Source organism: Paralichthys olivaceus, chromosome 1 (assembly GCF_024713975.1).
Source record: "Paralichthys olivaceus isolate ysfri-2021 chromosome 1, ASM2471397v2, whole genome shotgun sequence".
Lineage (NCBI taxonomy): Eukaryota > Metazoa > Chordata > Actinopteri > Pleuronectiformes > Paralichthyidae > Paralichthys > Paralichthys olivaceus.
The window spans coordinates 3,155,429-3,178,987 of NC_091093.1; the positions used below are offsets into that span (position 1 = coordinate 3,155,429).

At 39.5% G+C, this 23,559-nt stretch overlaps 1 protein-coding gene across 1 annotated transcript; it reads left to right on the forward strand.

Annotated features, from left to right (window-relative positions):
- The first annotated feature begins 2,738 nt into the window (after positions 1 to 2,738).
- Positions 2,739 to 20,688, forward strand: LOC138411253 (cortexin domain-containing 1 protein). Its single transcript, XM_069530811.1, has 2 exons — positions 2,739 to 2,985; positions 18,322 to 20,688. The coding sequence occupies exon 2, from the start codon at positions 18,388 to 18,390 to the stop codon at positions 18,568 to 18,570; it is 183 nt and encodes a 60-aa protein (XP_069386912.1). The 5' UTR covers positions 2,739 to 2,985; positions 18,322 to 18,387; the 3' UTR covers positions 18,571 to 20,688.
- Positions 20,689 to 23,559: the final 2,871 nt, after the last annotated feature.

Below are 23,559 nucleotides of genomic sequence, written 5' to 3' on the forward strand. Positions count from 1 at the left end.
CTGATCACTGCATGGAAGATGTTTCGTTGTTTGCTTGTAATTTTCCAGAAAAAAGAAACTCATAGGCGTGCAGAGTCTCTCTCTGTGACCCTGTGTGACTGATCAATAATAATGATTAAATCCTGCACTGACGCAGTTTCTATGGAGTAAAGCTCTGCCTATTTACACTGCATTTATCTCCAGTATAGGTTTCTGCTTTAATGTAGCACATCTGGAACATAGCTCTTCTACCTCTTCTACCATTAGATATCCAAAAGCAACTTGTAACTGAGGGACAACACTAAAGTGTCTTATATGTACATTTGAGGAGAGGGCAGGATTTGTATACAGGCTAATGTAAGAACATAAACAGAATGAGTACAACAGTGCTCTTAACTTGTACAGCAGGCAAACTGCAGTGTTCAAATTCTTTTACATTAGCCTTTATTGTCAGCTGATGTAAATTGGCAGGCATGTCATCTCTCACTGTGGAGCTAACTCAGTGCTTAGCCTCTGTTAGCATTATCACAACCTGACAATGACTGTCAAAGGCAGGTGGTTAAAAAAAAGACAAAATATTTCTAATCTGCAATTTCACAAGTTTCCAGCATGACACACACAAAATTGTCCCATTGTATGATGTTTAGAGGGATAGAGGGATAACTCTCTGCTGATAAGCTTCCCCCTTTTTTACAGGAATGAACAGTTATAATTCTGTCCCCAGACCTGTAATACCTGCAAAAAGCTAAATCGCTAAATAGTGAAAATGTCTATTTAAGCTATTATGACATTGTGGACATGTCTCTTCTACCACTGGTCTGCAATTATTTGTCAAACAGGAGACCTGTCTTTTTGAAAGGAGCTTTACATATGTTAGTTATTATTTCTATTTATTAGTATTATAATTTTCTTTTTGTCCATTTGAATACATTATTGAAATAATTCTGGCATGTGAATCCATTTGGTAATGACATCGCCAGATGTAGGCACACTAGAAGAAAACACGACTATGTGGAACAAGGAACTAACATTTTAGAGAACCTGTTCTCAACCTTGCTCATACTCTGTAATTAAAGAGAAAATATGGGTAAGTCTCTATACTACAGACCATTATCAGTATAGTTTTACTAATTAACAAAAGTTGTTGTGGTGAGTCCGAGATATAAAAGAGGGAGGTCAATTACACCCACAGTACAGGGATTTATTCATGTCATATTTCTGTCTTCTATACTTGACTTTATGAGTTGGACCAAGGACAAGTCAAGAAATTGATCTATACTTTTCAAGAATGGTTCTTAGCAGACATTTTCATTCAGCACTGCAGCAGCAGGAATGGAGTTGAGAAAAAAAGCAAAGAAGAACTTCTATTGTCAAATCATTATATATATCTGATGTGGCTAAAAGTGTTGGACACTGAAACAACGATCCCATCTTTCTGACAAATGTGATGGAAATCTCTCTTGTCATGCATATCTGCAAGTCTTTTGTTTGCCAAAGAATAAAATCTACAGGCTGTGAACCCAGAGCTTTTCTACTAAGATCCTCTAAAATGGCCATTGGTCAATCATTGGTGCCATTTACAAGAGGTGATTAATAAATGGATCCTCCTGATATTACCAGTCTTCTATTGATGTTTGGAGTACTCTGATATATAAGAGGTATCTCAAGTGTCTTCAGTCATTCACCCTATTAGAATAGACAATATTCACCACACTGTTGGTCACGCTGCACATGGACAAGTGAAGAAAGTTGTTACAGGCGATAAGGAGGAAAAGTTGCCACCATTGTTATTAAGTGTAAGGCCCATCAGACTGTCGCCAACCTCCCTGGATGTGTTGGAAGAAAATTGACCTCAGATTGGACAGAAATGTTCATGTGGTAGAAAAGGAAAACTGCAAAATAGATACAAGCTGACCCCAAAGATCACAAGTACAACTAGCACCATAGGTCATTTTCTGAATTGGCTCAATGGAAGGAAACCCAGGAGGGGGCACTTTTGAAAGAGAAGCCTTTCAATCTTCCTTTGGACAAATGGAAAAAAGACTTGGTGAGTCACACCAGCTGTGTCCACTGAAAAAAATAATGAGGACTAGCCCCACTGTGAAGAAAAAGAGAACATGGAGGATGTGCAGATATGTTACCTGGTGGCTTTGCTGCATTTTGCACAAGAAGACTTAAAATCTGTGGCAGGTACAATGAAATGAGATTACCATGACATTCTGTTGTAACATATGCCACCACATGTCAGAGAGCTCAGTGGTAGGCCATAGCTGCTGCAACTGGATCATGACAAATTATACCGCGTAAAAAAAGAACCAAGAACAGATTAGAAAATAACACTGGCCCATTCTCAATTAACCTACTATAAGACAAAATCTCTGACTGAACATCTATGGAACAAGCTGAAACTTGTAGTTGGGAATCCTCTGTCAGTTTTTTTTGTCAACATATGTCAGAACATTTTTCATTTTGTAAGTAGACAGGTGTCAGGATCACCATTTGTGCAGCACTGTGTCTTAATCTCTCTGGTACAGATGCATCAGACTTTGGATACACACAATATGGTTAGTTGCATCAATTCATTGTTAGCTGTGGTCTTTTCATGAGATTTGTGGAAAAAAAAGAAAAATATAGAATATAATACGGGCATAGACAATTTTATATAGATGTTTTGCCAAACACTCTTGGTGCATCTATCAAGTGATAACACACAGGCAGCGGCACACACACGGAGTGAGAGTGGAGCAGGAGCAAGGATATGTGCAGCACTCTGCTCTGCTCAGTTTTCAGGGCTCAGTGTGCAGAGAAAGGATACAGCAGCAGTGCCTCTTTACCCCAGCTCTCTATCTAACTGCCCCCTTCCTCCAATCTGCCTTCCTTCTTTCCAGCCTTCCCATTAAATTGCCAGCCATACTCCCTCACCTCCCTCCTTTTCGGAGTGGTTCCTCAGTGCCGACCAGGAGCTATCCTACCTTCAGCAAACCGTGCGGGATGTGAGGAAAGCAGGTAAGAAGCCCTCTCACTCTTTGTTTCGGCTGGCTCTATTTCTTCCTCTGTAGCCTACTATACAGGAAACAGTTACTTATTTGTTAGAGGATTATGTGATACAGGCTGTGCTGAAGTGTTTGTGGGAGGTTTTTCTAGTAGAAATCTAAGCTTTGTTGAGCATGTTGAATGTTCAGATTTATTTTGAGGTTATTCAAATTGTGTAGTGCAGAGTCAAATCAATAGCAGAGATCTTGCCTGTTGTTTCTTGAGTTTTGTTGGTCCTGAGATTCTGTTAAATCTCAGATTGGACAGATAAATGTCCCAAGATGCAGAGGTGCTTGTTTCATGGTGGTATCCTCTGGTAACTTTATGGCAAAGCTCCACAAGGACATTATAATTTCAAATTAGAGTGAGCAGTTGGTGGAAAAGACCTTTAGCCTTCATTTAGATCTGCAGCTAATGACAATTTCATTATCTATTTGTTGATTTACAGTTGAGTCTATATAGTGTCTGAAAATAATAAATAATGCCCATCAAAATGTCCCTAAGCCCATGTTCAATTGTCTTGCCCCCTCAAAAAACTCAGAACAGATAAAGGCATAAAAGTCTTACAGAGAAGCTGGAAATTAGCTTTAGCATGACTTGATCAATAAATCATCAATTATCAAAGTGACTGACATTTAAGTATATCTGTCAACTGACTAATTGATTAACTGACCATGAAAATACAAAACAACCAATAATTAGATTTTTGTTGAAAAAACAAAATTTATCATACTGTTGATAATTGTAACAGACGAAGGGTAGATTTCCTCTGCAGCATCTCCAACATATTTTTAGACTTCCAAAATTCTCTGATTCGTTCAAAACTTTTTTTTAAAGTAAACTTGTTGTCTTCAGCAATGGCTGTTTATAACACATGACAGCTGCCCATAAATTAAGCCAAAACATCTGGATTGCCTACCAGTGGCTGGCTGCAGTACAGGTCATAAACCCTGTCTCCTCCATGTCAGCAAGTGGGTCAGGGAACAAACTAAAAAATATAGGTACACATCAAATACATTATTCTCAGAGATGGTTTCCTTCATTCTAGGTAGTTCTCATTACACTTATGTATGTTTAAATCTTTTCTGGTTTTAATTAGTTATTTGATGCTATAAGATCAAGGTGAGATGTATTGACAGCTGAAATTGATTCGTAGTAGGATGGCGGGTCCATTCCACGATCACAACTGCACAGACTCCGGCTCCAAATGACACATTGTCCATCTTCATATACAATCATTGTGCTTTAGCAGAAAGGAACAGTGAAAGGAGAAATGGAATAATGACTGTTGCTCTTCTAGTAGCTCAGTGTACTCAGCTATACACTATGTCGATTAATTACACAAATTCAAAATAAGTTCAACATGTATCGGAACTACAATGTCACAGTAGACCCTTGTCATGGCCAAGCAATCCTACACAACTATTATAATAGAAAAATAAAAGGAAAAAGGAAGCAGTCTGATCATCTGGACCAAACTGAGCAGTCATCGATCACAACACCAAGCCAAGATCCAAACCCTTAGAAATCAAAACAATTGTAAAAATGCACTTCATCTTGCAATGTCCAGTCACCAGAGTAGTCATCGAGTCACTCACAACTCAAGCTCCAGTATAAAAGTGTTGTGTTGACATCACAGTTGGCATGCGCAATGAACAGTCGCACCAGTAATGTATAAATGCAGCTTCAGCGTCATTGTCTTGTTGGAAGATGAAACTTCCGCCCAGTCAGATCTTGAGCACTCTGCACTAGGTTTCCATTAAGTATATCTCTGCACTTTGCTCCATTCAACGTTCTCTCAACCCTGACCCTGACAGCATGATGCAACCACCACTATGCTTCCCTATTTGGATGGTATTTGACAGGTGATGAGTGGTGCCTGGTTTCCTCCAGACATGATGCTTTAAAATTGATACTAAAACAGCTCGGTCTTGGTGCCATGTGAACAGAGGATCTTGTTCCTCAGTGGACTGCTGCAGTGATGGTTGCCCTTCTGGAAGTGTCTCTCATCTCCGTCTCTGAAACTCAGCCAAAGTGATCATCTTGGTCACCTGGCTTACCAAGGCCCTTCTCCGTCCTCTGATTGCACTGTTCAGTTGTCAGTGATGTGAGTGCTGTCCCATATTTCCCCATTTTTACAGGAATGTCAGCAGATTAAGTTGATGTGTAGTGTGGCAGATAATGATTAGTTTCCATTTTGTTTTTTTGCATTTTGGGTGAGATGACAAATGACTGATGACTACTGACACAGAGAGTAAGTTAACAACTAATTTTCCATCAGAGAGGGCGGCTAAACACTGCTTTGTTGATGTGATATTTGCAGCATTAGGGCATCACAGTATCACTATCTTACTCTGAAGCATGACCTGTGGGTAAAGTCCGGAGTATTGGATCCACGGTTTACCCGTAGTTTGCCTTTCACACATGCACAACGCAGAGGGAGGTCCTCTGCACAGATGCGTTCACAACGGCAACAAATCTTGTGCAAAATTCAGACGAGAGGTGGAGCAGCCGGGCACAGAATTTACAAAGAAAATGAAGTATTAACTCCAGTGCAGAGATCACGTGATTTTCTTTACAACACACAGACACGGGTGTCAGCTCTCATCACCACAAACTCTGTTGATGTCTTCGTTGGTTTCTTCTATGTGTACGACACCACTTTTTCACTGGCATATATTTGTTTTCCTTTTTTTGTATTCTTTTTGTGTCTTTCGCGTGTTAGAAGTGCCTGCTGTGTTCTCACATCAAATTCTCCTGACGTTATAGACGCCATGCGGAGAAAGTCAGTTCAAACATTTACCTCCTGTGGACAAAATACAGAGGATCTGTGGAGCTCAGTGCATGTCTGAAGGCACCTATAGAAATGACACTTCTAATAAACTAGATGTAGTCCATGACTGAAGAATTGAACAGACATGAGGGAGCAATTAAAGCAGTCATAAATCTTCTAGCCTGAAAAATCTATGGGCCAATCAGTTTGTGAAAGACCAAAAGCACAGTAACCTAACGCCCTGTATAGGCTCAGCATGATACAGGGTTAAAGGACTACAATGACACTTCACTATTGTCAATTACATTTAGCAGTTGCTGGCAATTAAATGTTTGAGTCACAGGCTCCCCTCTAGCCATGCTCAGAATATAAATAAGTATAAATATAAAAATGAAATAGAATATATAAAATAACAATAAACCTAAAGTATTAAAATAAAATATAATAAATATACACCTTAAAAAAAGCTAATATTTTAAAGTGCAGAGAAGACAAATTATGGCAGATGGGAGGGGTTTAAAAGTCTTATGGCCTGGGGGATGAAACTGTCTCGGAGCCTGGTGGTGCAGGCATGGATGCTGCGGTACCGTCGGCCAGATGTCAGCAGGCAGAACAGTTTATAGTTTGGGTGATCAGGGTTCTTCCTACACCGCTGATGTAGAGGTCCTCCATGGATGGCAGCTCCGTCCTGGTAATGTGTGCAGCTGCCATACCAGGCGGTGATGCAGTCATTCAGCCTACTCTCTATGGTGCACCTGTAAAAGTTGCAGAGAATCCCGGGATGTGACTCAGTAGCTGTATAGCTGTATATTTTGTCCTTAATGAACCAGCATCCACATGAAATGGAGAAGTATGAAAAACCCTTTGACTAATGAAAAAAAAATGCTACAACTGCTCCATTATTCATTAATGAAACAGATTACACACAAAATATTTTTCAGTAAATGAAAAAGCATTAGAGCTGTTGATGTTGCTATTTAAATTTTCATAATCTGTAGTAAAATAAACCCATGCGGTATCATTAGGTCATTATGAACTAGGAAACCTTTTTCTACATAGGCCTGACTGCTCTTTCCAAACACCCCTCAGAGTCAGACTAGTCATAAACAGGTCCAATCCAAGAGTGTTGTTGTCTGCATAAGACAGATCTTGGCCCTGGTGATCCGGTGCTTAACAATGTTGCCTCATGAAGCCTTTCTGTGTAGAGTCTGCATGTTTTCATGTTCTCATGTATTCTGCACTCCAAAGTCCAAAAACATGCAGATTGGGGTTAGATTAATCGGAACCTCTTAATTGACCATAGTTGTGAACATGAGTTTGAATACTCGTTTGTCTCTGAATTTTGTTTCTATTCAGACAAATTAAAAACATAATTGATAACCTTGATTAGTTTACAGGTCACAAGTCCAGGATGTGGGAGTAAGACTAGGAGGAAGCATGATTAGCAAAGTGGGAAGTACGTACTGATTTGTCTCTTTAAAAGTCAGGGATTCATAATATATTATTTCATGTGTAAAACAATCCTGTCACATCATTGGCATGATGAGATCAACTGTGAGATAAAACTGGGAAGTTTGCCAACCACTCAGGGGTTTCTGAGGTTAACAAGGATGTGAGTGGTCAATTTCAAAAAATCCGATCTCAGAGAATAGAGCTGCTCCAAAAGAGTCACTGCCATTTGTGAGTGGCAGTCATAGATTGTGGTATTAATTTCAGATTCATGGTAACAGGTGAGGGCCGCCACACAGCCTGACACACTGCTGCGGCATGTAATCTAGAGTTGTGTTGGTTGCTGGTAAAAAAAAACAGACAGAGGGTAAACAAAAGTCATTTGACTGGCTTCTTCTTCAAGGTCACTGAGCAGTGATGGATAATAATAATGACTATTATTGATGGTCATTATCGAAGGGCAAACTCAATATAGCAAGACGGGAATGGATGCAGGCAGTATGTCCCATGCATAAGCCGACACACATCTGAGTGGTAGATAGATATTGTGAATTAATTTCTGAGAAAGAAAATCTAATTCTCCTTAACTAAGTACCTTGTGAGGTTAAAAGTTTTCACAATCACACTTATGTATGATACTATGTAATTGTTCAGCCTCTCCTCCATACTCTTCCCCACTCAAAGCTTCTACCACAGTGGCTTCATTTGGCATCTGACACAAATGAACTTTGTGTTGTTTTGCTTGTGAGGCTTTTTATAGCTTTGTCCTGAATATTCTGCATTCATTGTCTGCCTTTTGCTTTCTTGTTACTGATGCCATGTTCAGTACATGTGACTGGTAAAGACTGTTTGTTGTATAAAGAGCTCAAGTAATCGACATAGTTTGTGATATATGAGAAACTATATTGCCAGTGAGCTTAATATATTACTCATTTTCATGTATAAAGGAAGGTGAAATTCGACCCATTGATATTCATTAAAAGCTACACACACATCATCGATGGATTTGAAATTTCATTTCTTTTTCAACTGTAGAATGTACCAATATTTATTCATGTGCATAGAAATAAGTCACATAGGCAAACCTTGCCAGAGGCAAGTGGAAGACATTCAAAATACTAAACTTAAATATTAAAGAGCAGGGCTGATACAGAGTCCAATGAGACACACTGTAGTAGTAAGTAGTAAGTACTGTTTGTTGGGAAAGTATGTATGTGGTCCTTCCTTTGAAATGTACTCAGTGTGGAGAAGAAAAAAAATCATTTGATGTTACAGCTGATGTCAATCTAAATAGGGTCTCATCCAGACAGGTAGTGTTCACTGCATGTAATGGTTGTGATGCAGTTTGAGGAAATGCTGTACATGCTGTATGATTGATCACCACTACACTTATCATCTGTGGTTTTCAACCTTTTCGGCTCATCACAGGTGATGGCCTTAGTGTGGGGCTGTTCAGTTCAATCAAAGATATCATTTACCTTCGCAGATTGTGTCACTTCAGAATCAGAAAAACTTTATTAATCCCCGTAGGGAAATTCAAAGAGGAACTATTAGACTCAACATGCCAACATGTTCACAATGAAAGTGCGAGCATTCAGATGCTTAGCAGATCAAATGTTTACCATTTTCATATGTTTTGTATGCTGACATTTGATTGCAAGATGTGAATGTTGTCTGTTTGGAGTTATTCATTTGTGCTGCAACTGCACGGCGATATGCAGATGGTGGAATTCGAATGTGAAATAAATGTGAGTTCATGGATTTTGGAAAAAGTTGAAAGCAATGGTTTGACCAATACATGTCAGCAATTGTAAAAGAAAAGCTTAAAAGGTCCAGTGATTTAGGTGAAAGGGATTTATTAGCATACATTGAACATAACGTTACCCTAGTGATGTTTTCCCTAGTGTGTATCATCTAAATTGTACAAATTGTTGTTTTCTTTACCCTAGAATAGGTCCTTTATATTAAAATACTTTATTTATAATATTTGACAATATCCCTTGTACATTTGAAGATCTTCTGCGCAATTTAGGTTACTGTAGCAGGACTCGTGCCACTGCGGGTTCCTCGTCACAGATGATTCAGTCAGGTTTCGGTTTACTTCCTTTATTCCTTTTGTACACACACATATACACAAGCATATTTTAATGTTCTTTTGCTGGGCTTCCCGGGTTGCCTCCAGCTTCTCCTCCTGTGTGTGTGTAAGAAACCTTTCTTGTCCCAGCACGCTACTGCTGATAAAAGGGGGGAGAGAGTCATCAGCCAACGCAGTACACCTGTACACAATCAGACTCTCTCCCTGGCACCAATCCCTGAGCCACCTGCCCACTCTCTCCCTCCTGCCACCGACACTAACCACCCCCCACTACCACAGTCACTAACTAACAGTACATGTTAGCAGGATGGTAGGGACATAACTTCAGTTGTGCACCTTAGCATCATCAAGGGTTTCGCCTTGTAATAAATGACACAGGCTGAACTTGCGGGCGCGCTGAGGCTAGGTCCTCTCTACGGAGGCCGCCATGTGTTTTTTACAGAAGTCCAAACTGGACGAATTAAACAACTTGTGAGTTTTTATTACAATTAAAGGCTACCACAGGTTTTCATTCATGTTTGGAAGGGGAGCGTGTGGTGAGGGGTGTTCAGCTGCAACATGCAACTTCACCACTAGTTATCACTAAATTCTACACACTGACCCTTAAGGTAACTTAAACAGACCTTTAGAACAAATTCTTTAAAAACTTTGATATGTTTTTAAAGTTTGTGCTCTATAACAGAAAAGATATTCCCCACTAGTGTTGTGGGAGTTTTTCTCTCCACAGTCGCCAAAGTGCTGCTTATTGTGGGAACTGTTGGGTTTCTCTACATTAATAAGATTTGAAGGTCTTGACCTTCTATGTAAAGTGTCTTGAGATGTATATTATGATTTGGCGCTATACAAATAAAATTGAATTGAATTGTATTGTACACAACGGCAGAAGTACCCTCCTTTCCTGTAAAAACTGACACAGGTCCCCTGTTAAATGTTATGGGACGACACTCACACTCCTGCAGGGATGTATTCAGAATTTCAGATTTTGCATGAAGTGGAAGGCGATCATGTAGAAAAGTCACAGAGCCCAAATTGAATAGTTTATGCTGAATAGTTTTTCAGCTTAGAATATTGCTTGGCTGCTTTGAACAAAGAATTTAAATGCAAGTAATGATTTAGGATGGAAGGAATGCAGGAAATATCACCAAAGACAAAACTGCTTTTGTCTGTATACATTGAGATGGAAATAAATGATTATTGTGTTTATGTTTATCTGACCAACAGATATTGGATGAGCAGAAAAGCCCACATCTGTGTGCATATGCAGTCAAATGCAAGAGAAGAAATTGTGTACTAGAGACCCCAACTGTCATTGAAGACATGTATTTATATTTATATTCACACAATTTGTTACACACTATCTCAGGGATTTCATTATTTAACTATGCGATAAGGACTTCTCTCATTCGCTTTGTAAACTGTCATCAGTTTTAAGTGTATTCTTGACACCTAAACTGTAGAGTAGCCCTTATTAGTGGAGCATAAAATAAGGTTTTGAAAAAAAAGAGAACGTCGGTGAACAAACTCCATCCTTGAAGAAGAATTGTAAAGCATACTATTAGTGTGCCCAGAATTTGAATCTCAATTAGATGACCCAATGTTTCCAGTTGTAAACACAATTAGCTTAATCTTTAGATAAAACTCATTGAGTTATTTAACGTCTAATTTGCAAAGTCATCATTGTTGATCAGGGCATCAGGTGCACTTCTATTACTGTGGCAATTGGATGAAGTGTCTCTTGATTGTCTCATTAATAAAATAGTTGAAATCAGTGAACTTCTTCTGGAATCAGTATTACTGCTCTAATCAAGTGTGTGGGTTTAAAAATACAAAAAGAAGCACGTAAGAAATGATTGTAGTATTTTCAGTGCAGCACAGTGATACTTACCAGATCAGTCTCCTTCTGGGCGTTGAACAGGGGTTGGCCCATAAACAACTTGGCAGCAATGCGGCCTAGAGACCAAACAGCGATGGCCTCGTTGAAAGGAACTTTCCACATAATCTCAGGAGATCTTAGAAGAAGAAGAAGAAACGCAAACACATCGATCTAACTCATTACAGCAAACACAGCTGTCCCAGGTATACAGATGTGCTGTCATTTACTTACCTGTAGATCAAGGACTGGAGGATGTGACCTGTTTCTCCTCAGGTTTGTTGCAGGCTAAACCAAAGTCAATGACTTTCAGCGGCTGCCCGACGTGATCCACCATCATTATGTTTTGTGGCTTCAAATGTGCATTGATGAATCTGGCGCTTTTCAGGAATTAAGGATGTAGCCAGCTGAAATCACGAAAAACACAATAATCATCATGAGCTACAGAGTTCATCTCATCAAAATAAAAGCATCATCATTCATTGATGAAAGCAAAAACACAAACATATCAGTCGGCTATTACAAACTCGTGCAGTCGAGTAGGACCAACTCACAGCAATCACAGCACTAGTGATTAACACACTAAATATGATGATTGGAGAAAATGAAAGTCAATCAATCAATCAAATTTTATTTGTTGAAAACACAATTTGTCTCATAGGGCTTTAACAAGGTGTGACATCCTCTGCCCTTAACCCTCAAGTAAGCAAACTAGGTAACTACAAAAAAAAGCTTTTAACAGGTTAAAAAAAGGAAAGTTTCCATGTATCCACCACAAGTCCCTATATCTAGTCTACGGGAATTATTTAATTTAATGTGGCACCCTGGACATTTTATTAGGTCAGATTATGTCCAAAACTATTAATTTATTAATTCTTGTAATTAACTTGGTCCCCCCCAACATTATTTTTCTTATTAATGTAATTTAAAATGCCTTGTGTCACTTTTATAAACTCACCTGCTTCACCTTAAGGAACTGTAGGGCAATACCCGTTTTCGCCAGTAGGTGGCAAAATAGATTTTGCAATGTGAGTGGCGTGGTAATCCTGGCAAACAAGGAAGTAAACTCCGTTGTAAAGCGTAGGACAGTCGAGTTAGCAGCACAGAGAGCCTATACTCATCCAAGAAGTCTTCTTGTTGTATTTTCAGTATTTGTTGTGCAATAAAGTGCACTGGCACCTAGATGGACCCAGTCATCATTGTGCGACATTAACATAGTGCAAACACCTTATATTAGTTGTTACTGAAACAAAAAACCATGCAGTTTGAGAGGAAAGATGAATTTTGATGGAAGTCACGACTGAGATTTGGACAAAAACTGTAACAGACACATTATTAAAGTTCACCCTTCACCCGACAAAGGAGTTAATGTAAGAACTTCAGTTTACAAAACAAACCTGCTGCAGAATGGAGCGGATCTGCTTCACCTCCAGATATAGACCCGGGCTGATCGTCATGAATACATTACTGACCAATAAATATTACCTAACAGTAGAATTAAAATTACACAATTTTATAACCAGTTAAAAACTATTTGTAGTATGTTTAAAGGGAAAAAAACAAGTTTTCCCACTTAAATAGAGAAAATGAACGCTCCAATTCACTTTATTGTCTTTGTTGCGACTGTAATATCATTCTGGTATTAGTGCCAGCAAAATAAGTCCCAACTCCAAAAGGGAGCAGGAGACTCTGTGAGCTGGAGAAAATGCAGGCGATCCTGAGTCACAAGGGAAAAAAAGGATCAGTAAGATCCACACTCAAAATGACTTTCTCTGAAAGTTACACAGAGCGGCCAAGAGAGTATACCACTGAGGTGACAGTCCAGAGTGGAGTCGACGGGAGACCGGGGTTCTTGCAGAGCTGCTGATAGGTGATTGAGACCACGTGTGGAACTCGCGCCAGGTGCCATGAGTGGAGACTGTGCCCATGAACACAGACACTCACACATGTACACACAGGGAAGGAGAGGAAAAGGACAGGCGCACAGAGAACAGGTAAAAACGGGCCAACAGTGTCAAAGATGTTTTTAATAAGACAAGCGGGGATGCTATCTCTGGGGCAATTTGTGGGCCGCAGATGGTGGACCACCTTGGATAGGAAGAGATTGAGATGGGCTCAAACTCATCTAAGACAGCTAAGCACACAGGAGGGATAGGGGAGTCATGGTCAGTGCTCGTAGTTAGAGAAGATCTGAGAACAGAAAGTTTTTATCAAAGAATTTAAGAAAAGAATCACAGAGGACAGGTGTGGGTAGAATAATAGGCTTGTGAGAGTATTACAAATATTGAAAAGAATATTTGTAATACTGGAGACCAAATTAGATATAAACTCCGTTTTTGCAGATTTGACATCTTTCTGATAATCAGTTAGGTGGCTCTGTAAGATTTCATATGACACTTCACCATGGCTCAGAAAATGCTTTAGCGCTTTTCATCCTCTATGGAGCAACAGAGTCTAAACTGCTTGTGCAGGTTGAGTTAAAAAGAGAGATAAGCTCATTAGCACTGAGAACATGCTGCCATCCACGTTATAGAGCACAGAGTCTTTTAGAATGCTTGACCACAGAGCAAGGGACTGTAATCGTAAATAACACCGGCAGATGATCTGATGTACATGTATCACAGATTTCATTGACATGAACATATAGGCCATAAGAAAACACAAGGTCTAGTGTGTGCCCCTCTTCATGTGTGGGGTCAGACACCAACTGGGTGAGATTAAAAGAATTTATACGATTTAAGAAGTCTTTAGCTAGGTTTAGTTTCACAGCATACATGTACATTAAAATCCCTGCAAATTAAAAGGTGGTCATAATCCGTCGAAATACCTGCAATGTATAGTCAGCAAACTCTTGCATAAAATCCTTGTTGTATTTTGGTGGATGGTACACTACCGTGAGCAGCACTGGAGAGGAGGCATTTAACTCAAAGAGCTGCAGCTCGAAGCTAGAGCAAGTGACAGTCACAGACTGTCAACAATGAAAAATGTAAATACAGTGGCTACCCCTCCAACCTTTACCAGTGGTCCGAGGGCGCCAAATCACAAATTACTATTATTTCAAGGCACAATACAAGGTCAAGACCTTACCAGCAATAACTAAATAAATACGAGTAAATAGCTGAGAACACCACAAGTCCACTCATATTCACGCAGAACAAGGCGGGAGCAACAGCATGAAGGGTGGTTAACTTTACAACCTGAGCTGTGTCTGAAAATGACCTCATCACTAACGGTGATGGAAGCAGGGGACGCGTTACACTCCGGTGCTGGCTGATTTACTTTTGAACCCAATGTTACGAATGACCTCCTCTTCCTGCCACCCAGTGTGACGAAGTGTTTGTCCTTCTGCAGACTGTGGCACAGCTCCTCTGCAGGTGAGCTCAACTGGCAGCAGCTGACATTTGGTCATAATTTTCAGCGGGTATAAAGATATTAAAAAAAATTGGATTTTGTGGGAAAACAAATTCAGTTTGTTGTGAGGGAACACTGCACACATCCACAGCAACCAAAAACTACAACCAAAAACTCCAATGTAATCATTTTACTATTCACCTCTTGACTGACCTGGAGGTTTGATTCCATTATGACTGATCATCTGACTGCTGCTTGACCCATCAGACTCGTTTGTTGATGTCACCATTTTTCCCTGATCTCAATTATTAACTTTGTGTATGTGTTTGTATCACACAGTTGCTGCCTTAACCAAGGAGGTTATGTTTTCACCCGTCTCTTGGTTTTGTTTAGTTTGACGTTGACATTTTTGCATGGATCCAGACAAAGGGGCAGATCCAGACTCTTTTTTTACTTCTAATATCTATAAGTGTGCGGAATGGGAAGGTTGGGCCTTGTCTGAAGAGTGGTAATGGACTGATGGCCAGAACAAGAAAAATGAGGGCACAAAATATAAATGTTCATTACAGTGGGGGTCAGTACCACCAACTTCACTGATCGTTATCAGATGCTGAGGCTCTGGTAGGTAGTAGAGCTGAAGACCCTCCCATGCAGGTCTACTATCTACTCTGTCCTTCTGCTAGACTTCTTTCCACAAAACCATTCAGTGGAAGAACCATCTCCTCCAGGCAAGGCAAGGAGGAGATGGTTTATTGAAATGGCAAACTTATTTATAAAGCCAGTTTACACAGAAAAAGATTCAAGGTGCTGTAAATGCAGACACAGAGACAACATTTTAAGAAAATAATTTAAAATCTAAAAGCACAGCTAAAATCACATTTCAAGCAAAATACAAAATGAATAAAGAATGAGGTAAAAACAATGAAGAGAGGTGAAAGATAAAGAATAGATTAATCTTTATCAATATCTAAAAATAAATTGAGGGGGAAAAAATCATACAAATAGATAGAACTGTGTAAAATAATATAATAAAAATAGTTTGAAATAAAATAATGGTGTAGTTAAAGGCACTTCTGAATAAGTGTTTTCAACCTGGTTTTAAAAATTGCAATGGATGAAGCAAGCCTGAGATCCACAGGCAGTTGGTTCCAGGGCTGTGCTGTGTAGTGTCTAAAAGCTGCTTGTTTACTGTGGGCACCACTAGCGGACCACTCCCCTGTGATCTAAGGGTTCTTTCAGGGTTTTATTGGACTCACATGTCTGTTATGTAGATGAAAGCAGTTCCATTAAGAGATTTAAAAAAGCTGTAATCTTTCAAATCAGTCCTGTGGTTTATTGATGTAGAGATTTAAGAACAAGGGTGATGTAGACACTCTTAAATTGGATTAAAACATTTGTAGCTGAATTTGAGTTGTAGGTGTCTGATGTGTTTTATGGACGTCTGGTTAAATTCCATGAGGTGCATCTTGATCACTGTCAGCGCTGTCTGAGGCTGACCGGTGTCCAGTTTGATCATGAGTTTCTTTGTGACATCGCATCATACAGAATTTTTGAATTCAAATGTTTCAATGCAGTGAAGCAAATGATGGGACTCTTAAATTTATCATGTTGCATTATCCACTTCTTCTGTCCACATCCTTACATTGGCCCTGAAATCTCATGCAAATGTTTTGGTTTGTATTTGGTGTGAATTCACCGTAATGTTCACAAAACAGAACACAAAACATGCCTGTTTCTTGAAAATGCAACAATAAAACATTTCAAAGAAAAATTTCAAAATGTTTTTGTTAAGTTCAATGGAGATTCAGACCCAGAAAGCAGGCCAGTCTTGAGGATGCAATTTAACAGTTTATTGAAATGGAGAATAATGGTGGGATTCACAGGGAGGTGGGCAGAACAGCCGTGGAGTAGCAGTGAGGGATCCAGTGGCCCAGCAGGCGAGAGAGGGGAATAGTAAAAAGGGCTGGCGGTGACAGCGTAGAGGTTTGCAGGTTGGCCAGGAGCCGGCAGGCTGGGGTGGTTCTAAACACAAGTAGTTAGGTACAAGCGGAAAAAGTTGAGTCAGCCGCCACAACCACTGTAGTGGACGGGACAATGTGGTGAAGACTGGAAGGAAAGCCAGGTTCAAACTACAAGAGGTGATTAGGTGATGAGCGTCACGTGTGCCAGCTTCCAGAGTTCAGGAGCAGGAAGCCATGTGCGCGCACACACACACACACACACACACACACACACACACACACACACACACACACACACACACACACACACACACACACACAGACACAGAGACAAGTGGGTTGGGGAGAGAGATTGAAGGAGAGGTGGAGATCATGACAGTTTTCAAAATTCTTCAGTGATGAGGTTTGGTCAATATACGTATAGCAAAGAAGCTTAGCACAGGAGGAGAGTCAACCAAAACACACATTACACATACTCTGTCACAGGACAACTTTGATCACCAACTGCAAAAACTGACAGCTTGTTCTCCTCGTCTCCTCTCTGTTGATGACTGAGCTTCTCTGCAGGTGCTTTTCTGCAAAAAAAACCTTAGCCCTGTCATTTAATTTAAGCGAATGTCACTTACAAAGGTCGTAGGCTCGTTATTAGTAACATGGCGATTGCTGAGCCAAGAAAACAGCGAAACTGTAAATTCAAAGCACAAACTGTGCTCTGAGATGTATGTTCATGTAAGAACAGTTGATCACATTAAGTGATTAGTTCCCCAATTTTTTTTACCATTCATATTATGTTTTTTCTTCTGAATAAGTTGACTTTTCAAGTAAATTATGAAGTTAATACCTGTTAATTTCATCTAATCAATAAAATTCAGTTCTAATCTGTTAGATTTTGGTGTCAGTGTTTTTAATACACAGAGGTTTAGTATTTATTTTATGTCACAGTGAAACAAAATCCATTCAAACAGAAATGTAATATATATGAATTGCATAGGTGTTTCCATATATTTAGTCATCTGTCTCTACACTGGATTATTTATGTTAAGACAGTTGCAATGGCAAACAATGACCAATTCAGCAGAACAGAACGATTATTATCATTATCACATCTCAAAAAAAATATTATATTATTTGTTATTGTGGTGATCTTTGGTTTTCAGCTACTGTTGGAGACATCAGTAGAGCATATCATATACATAACATTACAGTCTAACATTTTATAGAAAATAAGGACAAAACCTCATCAACGGACAAGTTTTCTTTTTTTATTTAAAGAGTGGGATACATTTATTTAGATTCACTGGAATGAACACTCTCATTCCCTTGTGGTCTCTACTTTTATGACATGTGAGTTGTGGTTTTTTGTTGTTTTTTCTTTATTGAACATTCTTAATTAAATATTATGTTAAGTGTTCAAAATTCAGTAAGAACTTGAACATGTTAAAGTTCATTAAGAGAACCCTCAGACTAACTACCTGAAACTGCAGCGGCTCAGAGGACGTCAGCTGAGACGGAGGTCCATAATAGTCTAAAAGAATGTGGACACGTGTGGCCCAGACCACCTCTGAATGTTTTCTGGCGTGATTGGATAGCATCTGATCTGAATGCGTTCCCGTCTGTGCTTAGGGCTGCTAAACCACCTGTTAATACCAGGTGTGTACGTGGCCACTGAAAAAAATAAGCTGTTGATGTGAATGCAGCTTCTGGCAATTCGAGCATCTCATGCCATGACTTAAATCCCCTGTGCTCACATCTCTCTGACCTCTGTGTGACTTAACAATTCTTTCCTCTTCCTCTCTCTGTGCATCTCCAGTTGGGGATTCAGGATGACAGCAGGATGTGTGGGTGTGTCTGAGGACAGCAGCAGACAACATCCGTCATGGAGGTGGAAGGCACAGTGGAGCCAGCCTTCGTGGATGTGGACCAGGGCCTGACTCTGGCCTGCATTGCTTTCCTCTGCCTGCTGCTTATGGCCATGATCATCCGCTGTGCCAAGGTGATCATGGACCCCTACAGTGCAATCCCCACCTCCACATGGGAGGAACAGCACCTGGATGACTGAAATACTCATATTCAAACCATGTATATGTGTTTTCCTCCAGGAAACCAGACAAGACAAAACCATAAGAAAAAGATTGTTCGTCAAGGTTTCTGTAGTTAGGCTGTGAATCTGAATGAAACCTTGATGACTCCACAAACTATCTAATTTACAAAAGGCACAAGCAAGCCACAAATCGGGTTAATCAAAATATATTGAATATTTGCTTTTTATAGTGCAGTTTGTATAATTTTAAAGAGTCTTAAATGATGAAGAAGCACATAAGACTGTACTTCTGTTTCAAAAGTTATTTTCTTTGAATCCAAATTCAAAAATGTTTCTGCTATACAAGTACAAGTCTTTTGTTCCATTAAAAAAGGTTTGTATGGTACTTAGAGCCTTCTGCAGTGGTAAATGTGGAGAAAACCTCTCTAGTACTTCACAGAACTATCCTTCAAAGAGTAGAGAATAACATTCAAACAAAAAAAGGCCTGGGCATGAATCACAATAAGAAATGTCCAGAGGGAGATAGAAAGTGGGATTCTGTCTGCCGACTAAGTCATTGACGGAGTGACAATATTGTAACTCCAGAGTAAAGCACATAAACTTGGCTCTATGTATCCACATACCTAGAGATGTCTTCAGGAGCCCTGGGCCTGCCTTAAATTCCTGTGGGACTAACAAAAACAATCACTAATGGCAAGTGGACACCAGCCTCGACTGACCGCGCTTTCCCTTTATGCCTTGACAGATCAGCACCTGAAGAAGAGAAGTGGCACAACGTGAACCCAGAGTTGTCAAGTAATAAACCATAATCAGGCTTTGCTTTTATAACTTGCACATGACTGGAAAATGAAATAAAAAATATCAATGTTCCACATGGAGACAACTTATCATGAAAAAATCCAAAGTCTGTAATTGTTGGCTTCACCTATTGCTGAAAGTACAATTCCAGGTCATTACAACTTGTATCCCTGTAGATTTGGCATTTAATTGTCAGCATACTCATTGCTGAGATCTGAGAACATAAATAACATTAGTAGTAATAATAAATGTGTCTATAGCTGACAGCATGATTTGGCCTCGGTTTTGGGAGCTTTCACGTCCTCCATCTACATGTACAGTCTTTGCGCCACACTTATCCTCAGCAGATCATAAAAAGGCAATCCCCAGTAGCATAGCAAGCATAGCAAGAATAATTTTGCAAGGATATGAGACCCAGTTGTACAAGAGCAGGTTGTACAACAAGGTGATTCTTCTTCTTTGCTTGTTTCTCTGAAAAAAAGATAGCCCTAATGGAAATATTAATCTTTGAGGTTGAGGCTGTCACAGAAAACACTGCGTAGACAAAGGAAAAAAAAAATCAAATACAGTAGATATCAGCAAATTCTGAATGTAAATGGCCTGCAGTCCGTCAAACAAAGTACACATATAATCAATTCACAAAACACAAGCTGGAACTTATGAAACAGTCCTCAGGTAGCCCTGATCTGAACATTGTTGAAAATCTGTCCCTAGAACTCAGACATACTATACATATTGTATATCTCTGAGCTTGAAATGATCTAATATGACAAATAGAAAGACTCTTAGCTGAATTAAAAATGGTGTTCACCAGCTGTGACATCTGCCAGGCGAGGCCATTACTAAATATTGACAATCAGGTTGGTGCCATCTTTTTTACGTCTTATCATAAAAAAATAAAGCAAATGTGGAGCTGCCCAGGAGCCAAACATTTTTTTTAAAAATAACCTCACATTTATAAGGACACGCAGTTTTCACTAATGCAGTCAACTCACCACCGAAATTCCAGCTGCCATCACAGTGAGAGTCTGCACACACACTGAACATTTAGTAAGATGTTCCTATTAAAATGCCAACTGAGTAAACAGCTAAAAACTGAAACATAATTCATATTCAATTCAATTCAATTTTATTTGTATAGTGCCATATCATAAAATACATTATCTCAAGGCACTTTACACAGAAGGTCAAGACCTTAAAATCATATTAATATAGAGAAACCCAACAGTTCCCACAATGAGCAGCACTTTGGAGACTGTGGAGGAAAAACTCCCTCATTAACAGAGAGAAACCTCTAGAACCAGACTCAATGTGGGCGGTCATCTGCATCGACCGGTTGGGGTGAGGAAAGTAAAAGGGGAGGAGAGGAGAGATGGGTGGAAACGAGGGGAGAGAAGAGAGAGAGATAGTGGAGAGGAGGGCGAGAGAGAGAGACCGGGAACACTTGAACACCATCAGGTATCAGATCTGACTAGTTCAAATGTAAACAACAGTGTAAAGACTATTCATTATTATTGATAACAGTCATAATTCATATAATAATTAATTACTGAAGTATTGTAATTAATTATAGTAATAATGGTAAAGTTGTCCTGAGGTTCCGGGGTCAGAGATATCTGAAATGAGAGAGAAAGAGAGAGAGAGACTATGGGAGTACAGAGTGAAATAGTCATTGACATGTATTAAAATAAATAAATGAATGTGGGGGGGCAGAGAGACAGAGAGAAGTGCTCAGTGCATGATGGGAGTTCCCCCAGCAGTCTAGACCTATAGCAGCATAACTAAGTGATGGTTCAGGACTCACCTGATCCAGAACTAACTATAGGCTTTATCAAAAATGAACGTTTTAAGTTTAACTTTAAATGTAGAGATGGTGTCTGTCTCCTGAACCCAGAGTGGGAGCTGGTTCCACAGGAGAGGAGCCTGGTAGCTGAATGTTCTACCTCCTGTTCTACTCTTACAGACTCTTGGAACCACAAGAGAGCCTGTGTTTTGGGAACGAAGTGATCTATTTGGATAATAAGGTGTTATCAGCTCTTTGATATATGAAGGGGCTTGATTGTTAAGAGCTTTAAATGTGAAGAGCAGGATTTTGAAATCTATTCAGAATTTTACAGGGAACCAATGTAGAGAAGCTAAGACAGGAGTAATATGATCTCTCCTTCTACTTCCTGTCAGCACTCGTGCTGCTGCATTTTGGACCAACTGGAGGCTTTTTACAGACTTCCTGTGACATCCTGATAACAAAAAATTACAGTAATCTAGTCTAGAGGTAACAAATGCGTGGACTAGTTTTTCACCATCCTTCTGAGACAGGATGTTTCTAATTTTGTTAATACTGCGCAGGTGGAAGAAGGCTGTCCTAGAGACTTGTTTTATGTGTTGGTCAAATTACATGTCCTGGTCTAACATAACTCCAAGGTTCCTCACAGTGGAGCTGGAGGCTAAGCTGACACCATCCAATGTAACTATCTGTTCAGACAGTGATTCTCTAAGATGTTTAGGGCCAATTACAACGACCTCAGTTTTGTCTGAATTTAGAAGTAAGAAGTTTTGGGTCATCCAGGCCTTGATGTTCTTGAGACATTCCTGAAGATGAACTAAGTGATTAGATTCATCAGGCTTCATAGAAATGTACAGCTGGGTGTCATCTGCGTAACAATGGTAGTGTACATGGTGCTTTCTGAAGAGTATCGATCCTAGGACAGAACCTTGTGGAACTCCATGACTAACTTGAATGTGCATGGAGGGGTCATTGTTGACTTTAACAAATTGAAATCTAACAAACATAAAAGAAACAATGTTTCATACATCAATATTTTTGGAAAAATTACCTTCCTCGTCTTGACACATTTAATAAACTACACCACAAGTCAGATACTGTTCAACTAATGAAGTCCAAAGATGCTACTTGCACAATGGGAAGAGTACAATCATGGGTTTTTAGAGTGTGACCCATGCAAGTGTGAAATATCACAGTGTGTTTCTGCTGCTTCAGTTATTAGCATTTTTTCATGTGATTCTTACAAGTTCCTGAACTCTATGGAAGTACTGTACATTACCAGATCTCTGAAGTGTCCCTTTGGAAGCCTTTGTCTATTTATTTTCAAGCACGCACAAAGATTTTGTTTGTTTTATAGAGTTGTGATTTTCTCACAGGACTTGATTGACTTGGTTGAGATTCAGCGTCTGAGTATATACGCACTGAGCATTAACGCTCAGACAATCTACTTCCATTTAGCCTTTACACTAGCAGTCGTGCTTGTTTTTGCATTATTGGCACAGCATGTCCTCTCCCTTTGCTTTATAAAATACACATACGGGCACGCTTGTGTTCATAAATCTAAATCTTGTTTGCTTTGCCTATCTCAGCCATTGGTTTAGAACAAGCTTAGCTGTTCGTGTCCTTGTTGCAGTTAATTGAATCTGTCTTTGACTTATGTATTTGCATTGAAAGCATGTATCATCTTTGAAATGACTGTCAGTTGCATGTTATGAAGTGCCTATGCTTACAGGAATCCACATACAACAGCCATTTAGCACAATGCTGAGTTCCACATCAGCTCCAGGGTTCCTTTACCTCAAATTAACATTTCTGTCTTATTTTATTGTCTGTTGGAGGAGGCACTTTATGCTTCTTTTAAGCTGTGCTTATTACTTGCTCATATGCTGGACATCAATGAAGATTTGATTTGAGATTTTGAGATTTGAAAGGGTGAATCTTTATTTTAAAACTTTCCTGCAGTCCGCCTGCACTCCTAAGAATCAGAATCAGAATCAAAATCAGAATCGCTTTTATTGCCAGGTATGTGAACACACGAGGACTTTATGGTGGCAGGGGTGAGTCAGCAGTTTACTGACATGCTCGAGTGGAGGTTTTGAAATAACCTCCTGTTTAATATGCTGTATAACAATGAGGGTGAAGCATGCTTCAGAGTGAGGGAGAAGAACATCCACTGAGCACAGCTGCACCGTGCAGTATCTTTTCTCCACACCACTGTTTTTATGCTCCACTTCTGTTTGTGCTGCAGAGGCTTGCATTTCTGTAAAGCCTGAAATACAATGTGAATGTACAAAATGCTATATATATATATGAATATATACATATTGGCAGTAGCCTTGCCATTAAAATTGTATTAAATGCCTTTAATTTGCTGACTTTGTCTTTGCATATATACAAAGAAAGTAATGCCCCACTACTTTTACTAT

What these genes read in the sequence shown, in the direction of transcription:
- LOC138411253 (XM_069530811.1), top strand. Translation starts at nt 18,388, where the DNA reads ATGGAGGTGGAAGGCACAGTGGAGCCAGCCTTCGTGGATGTGGACCAG.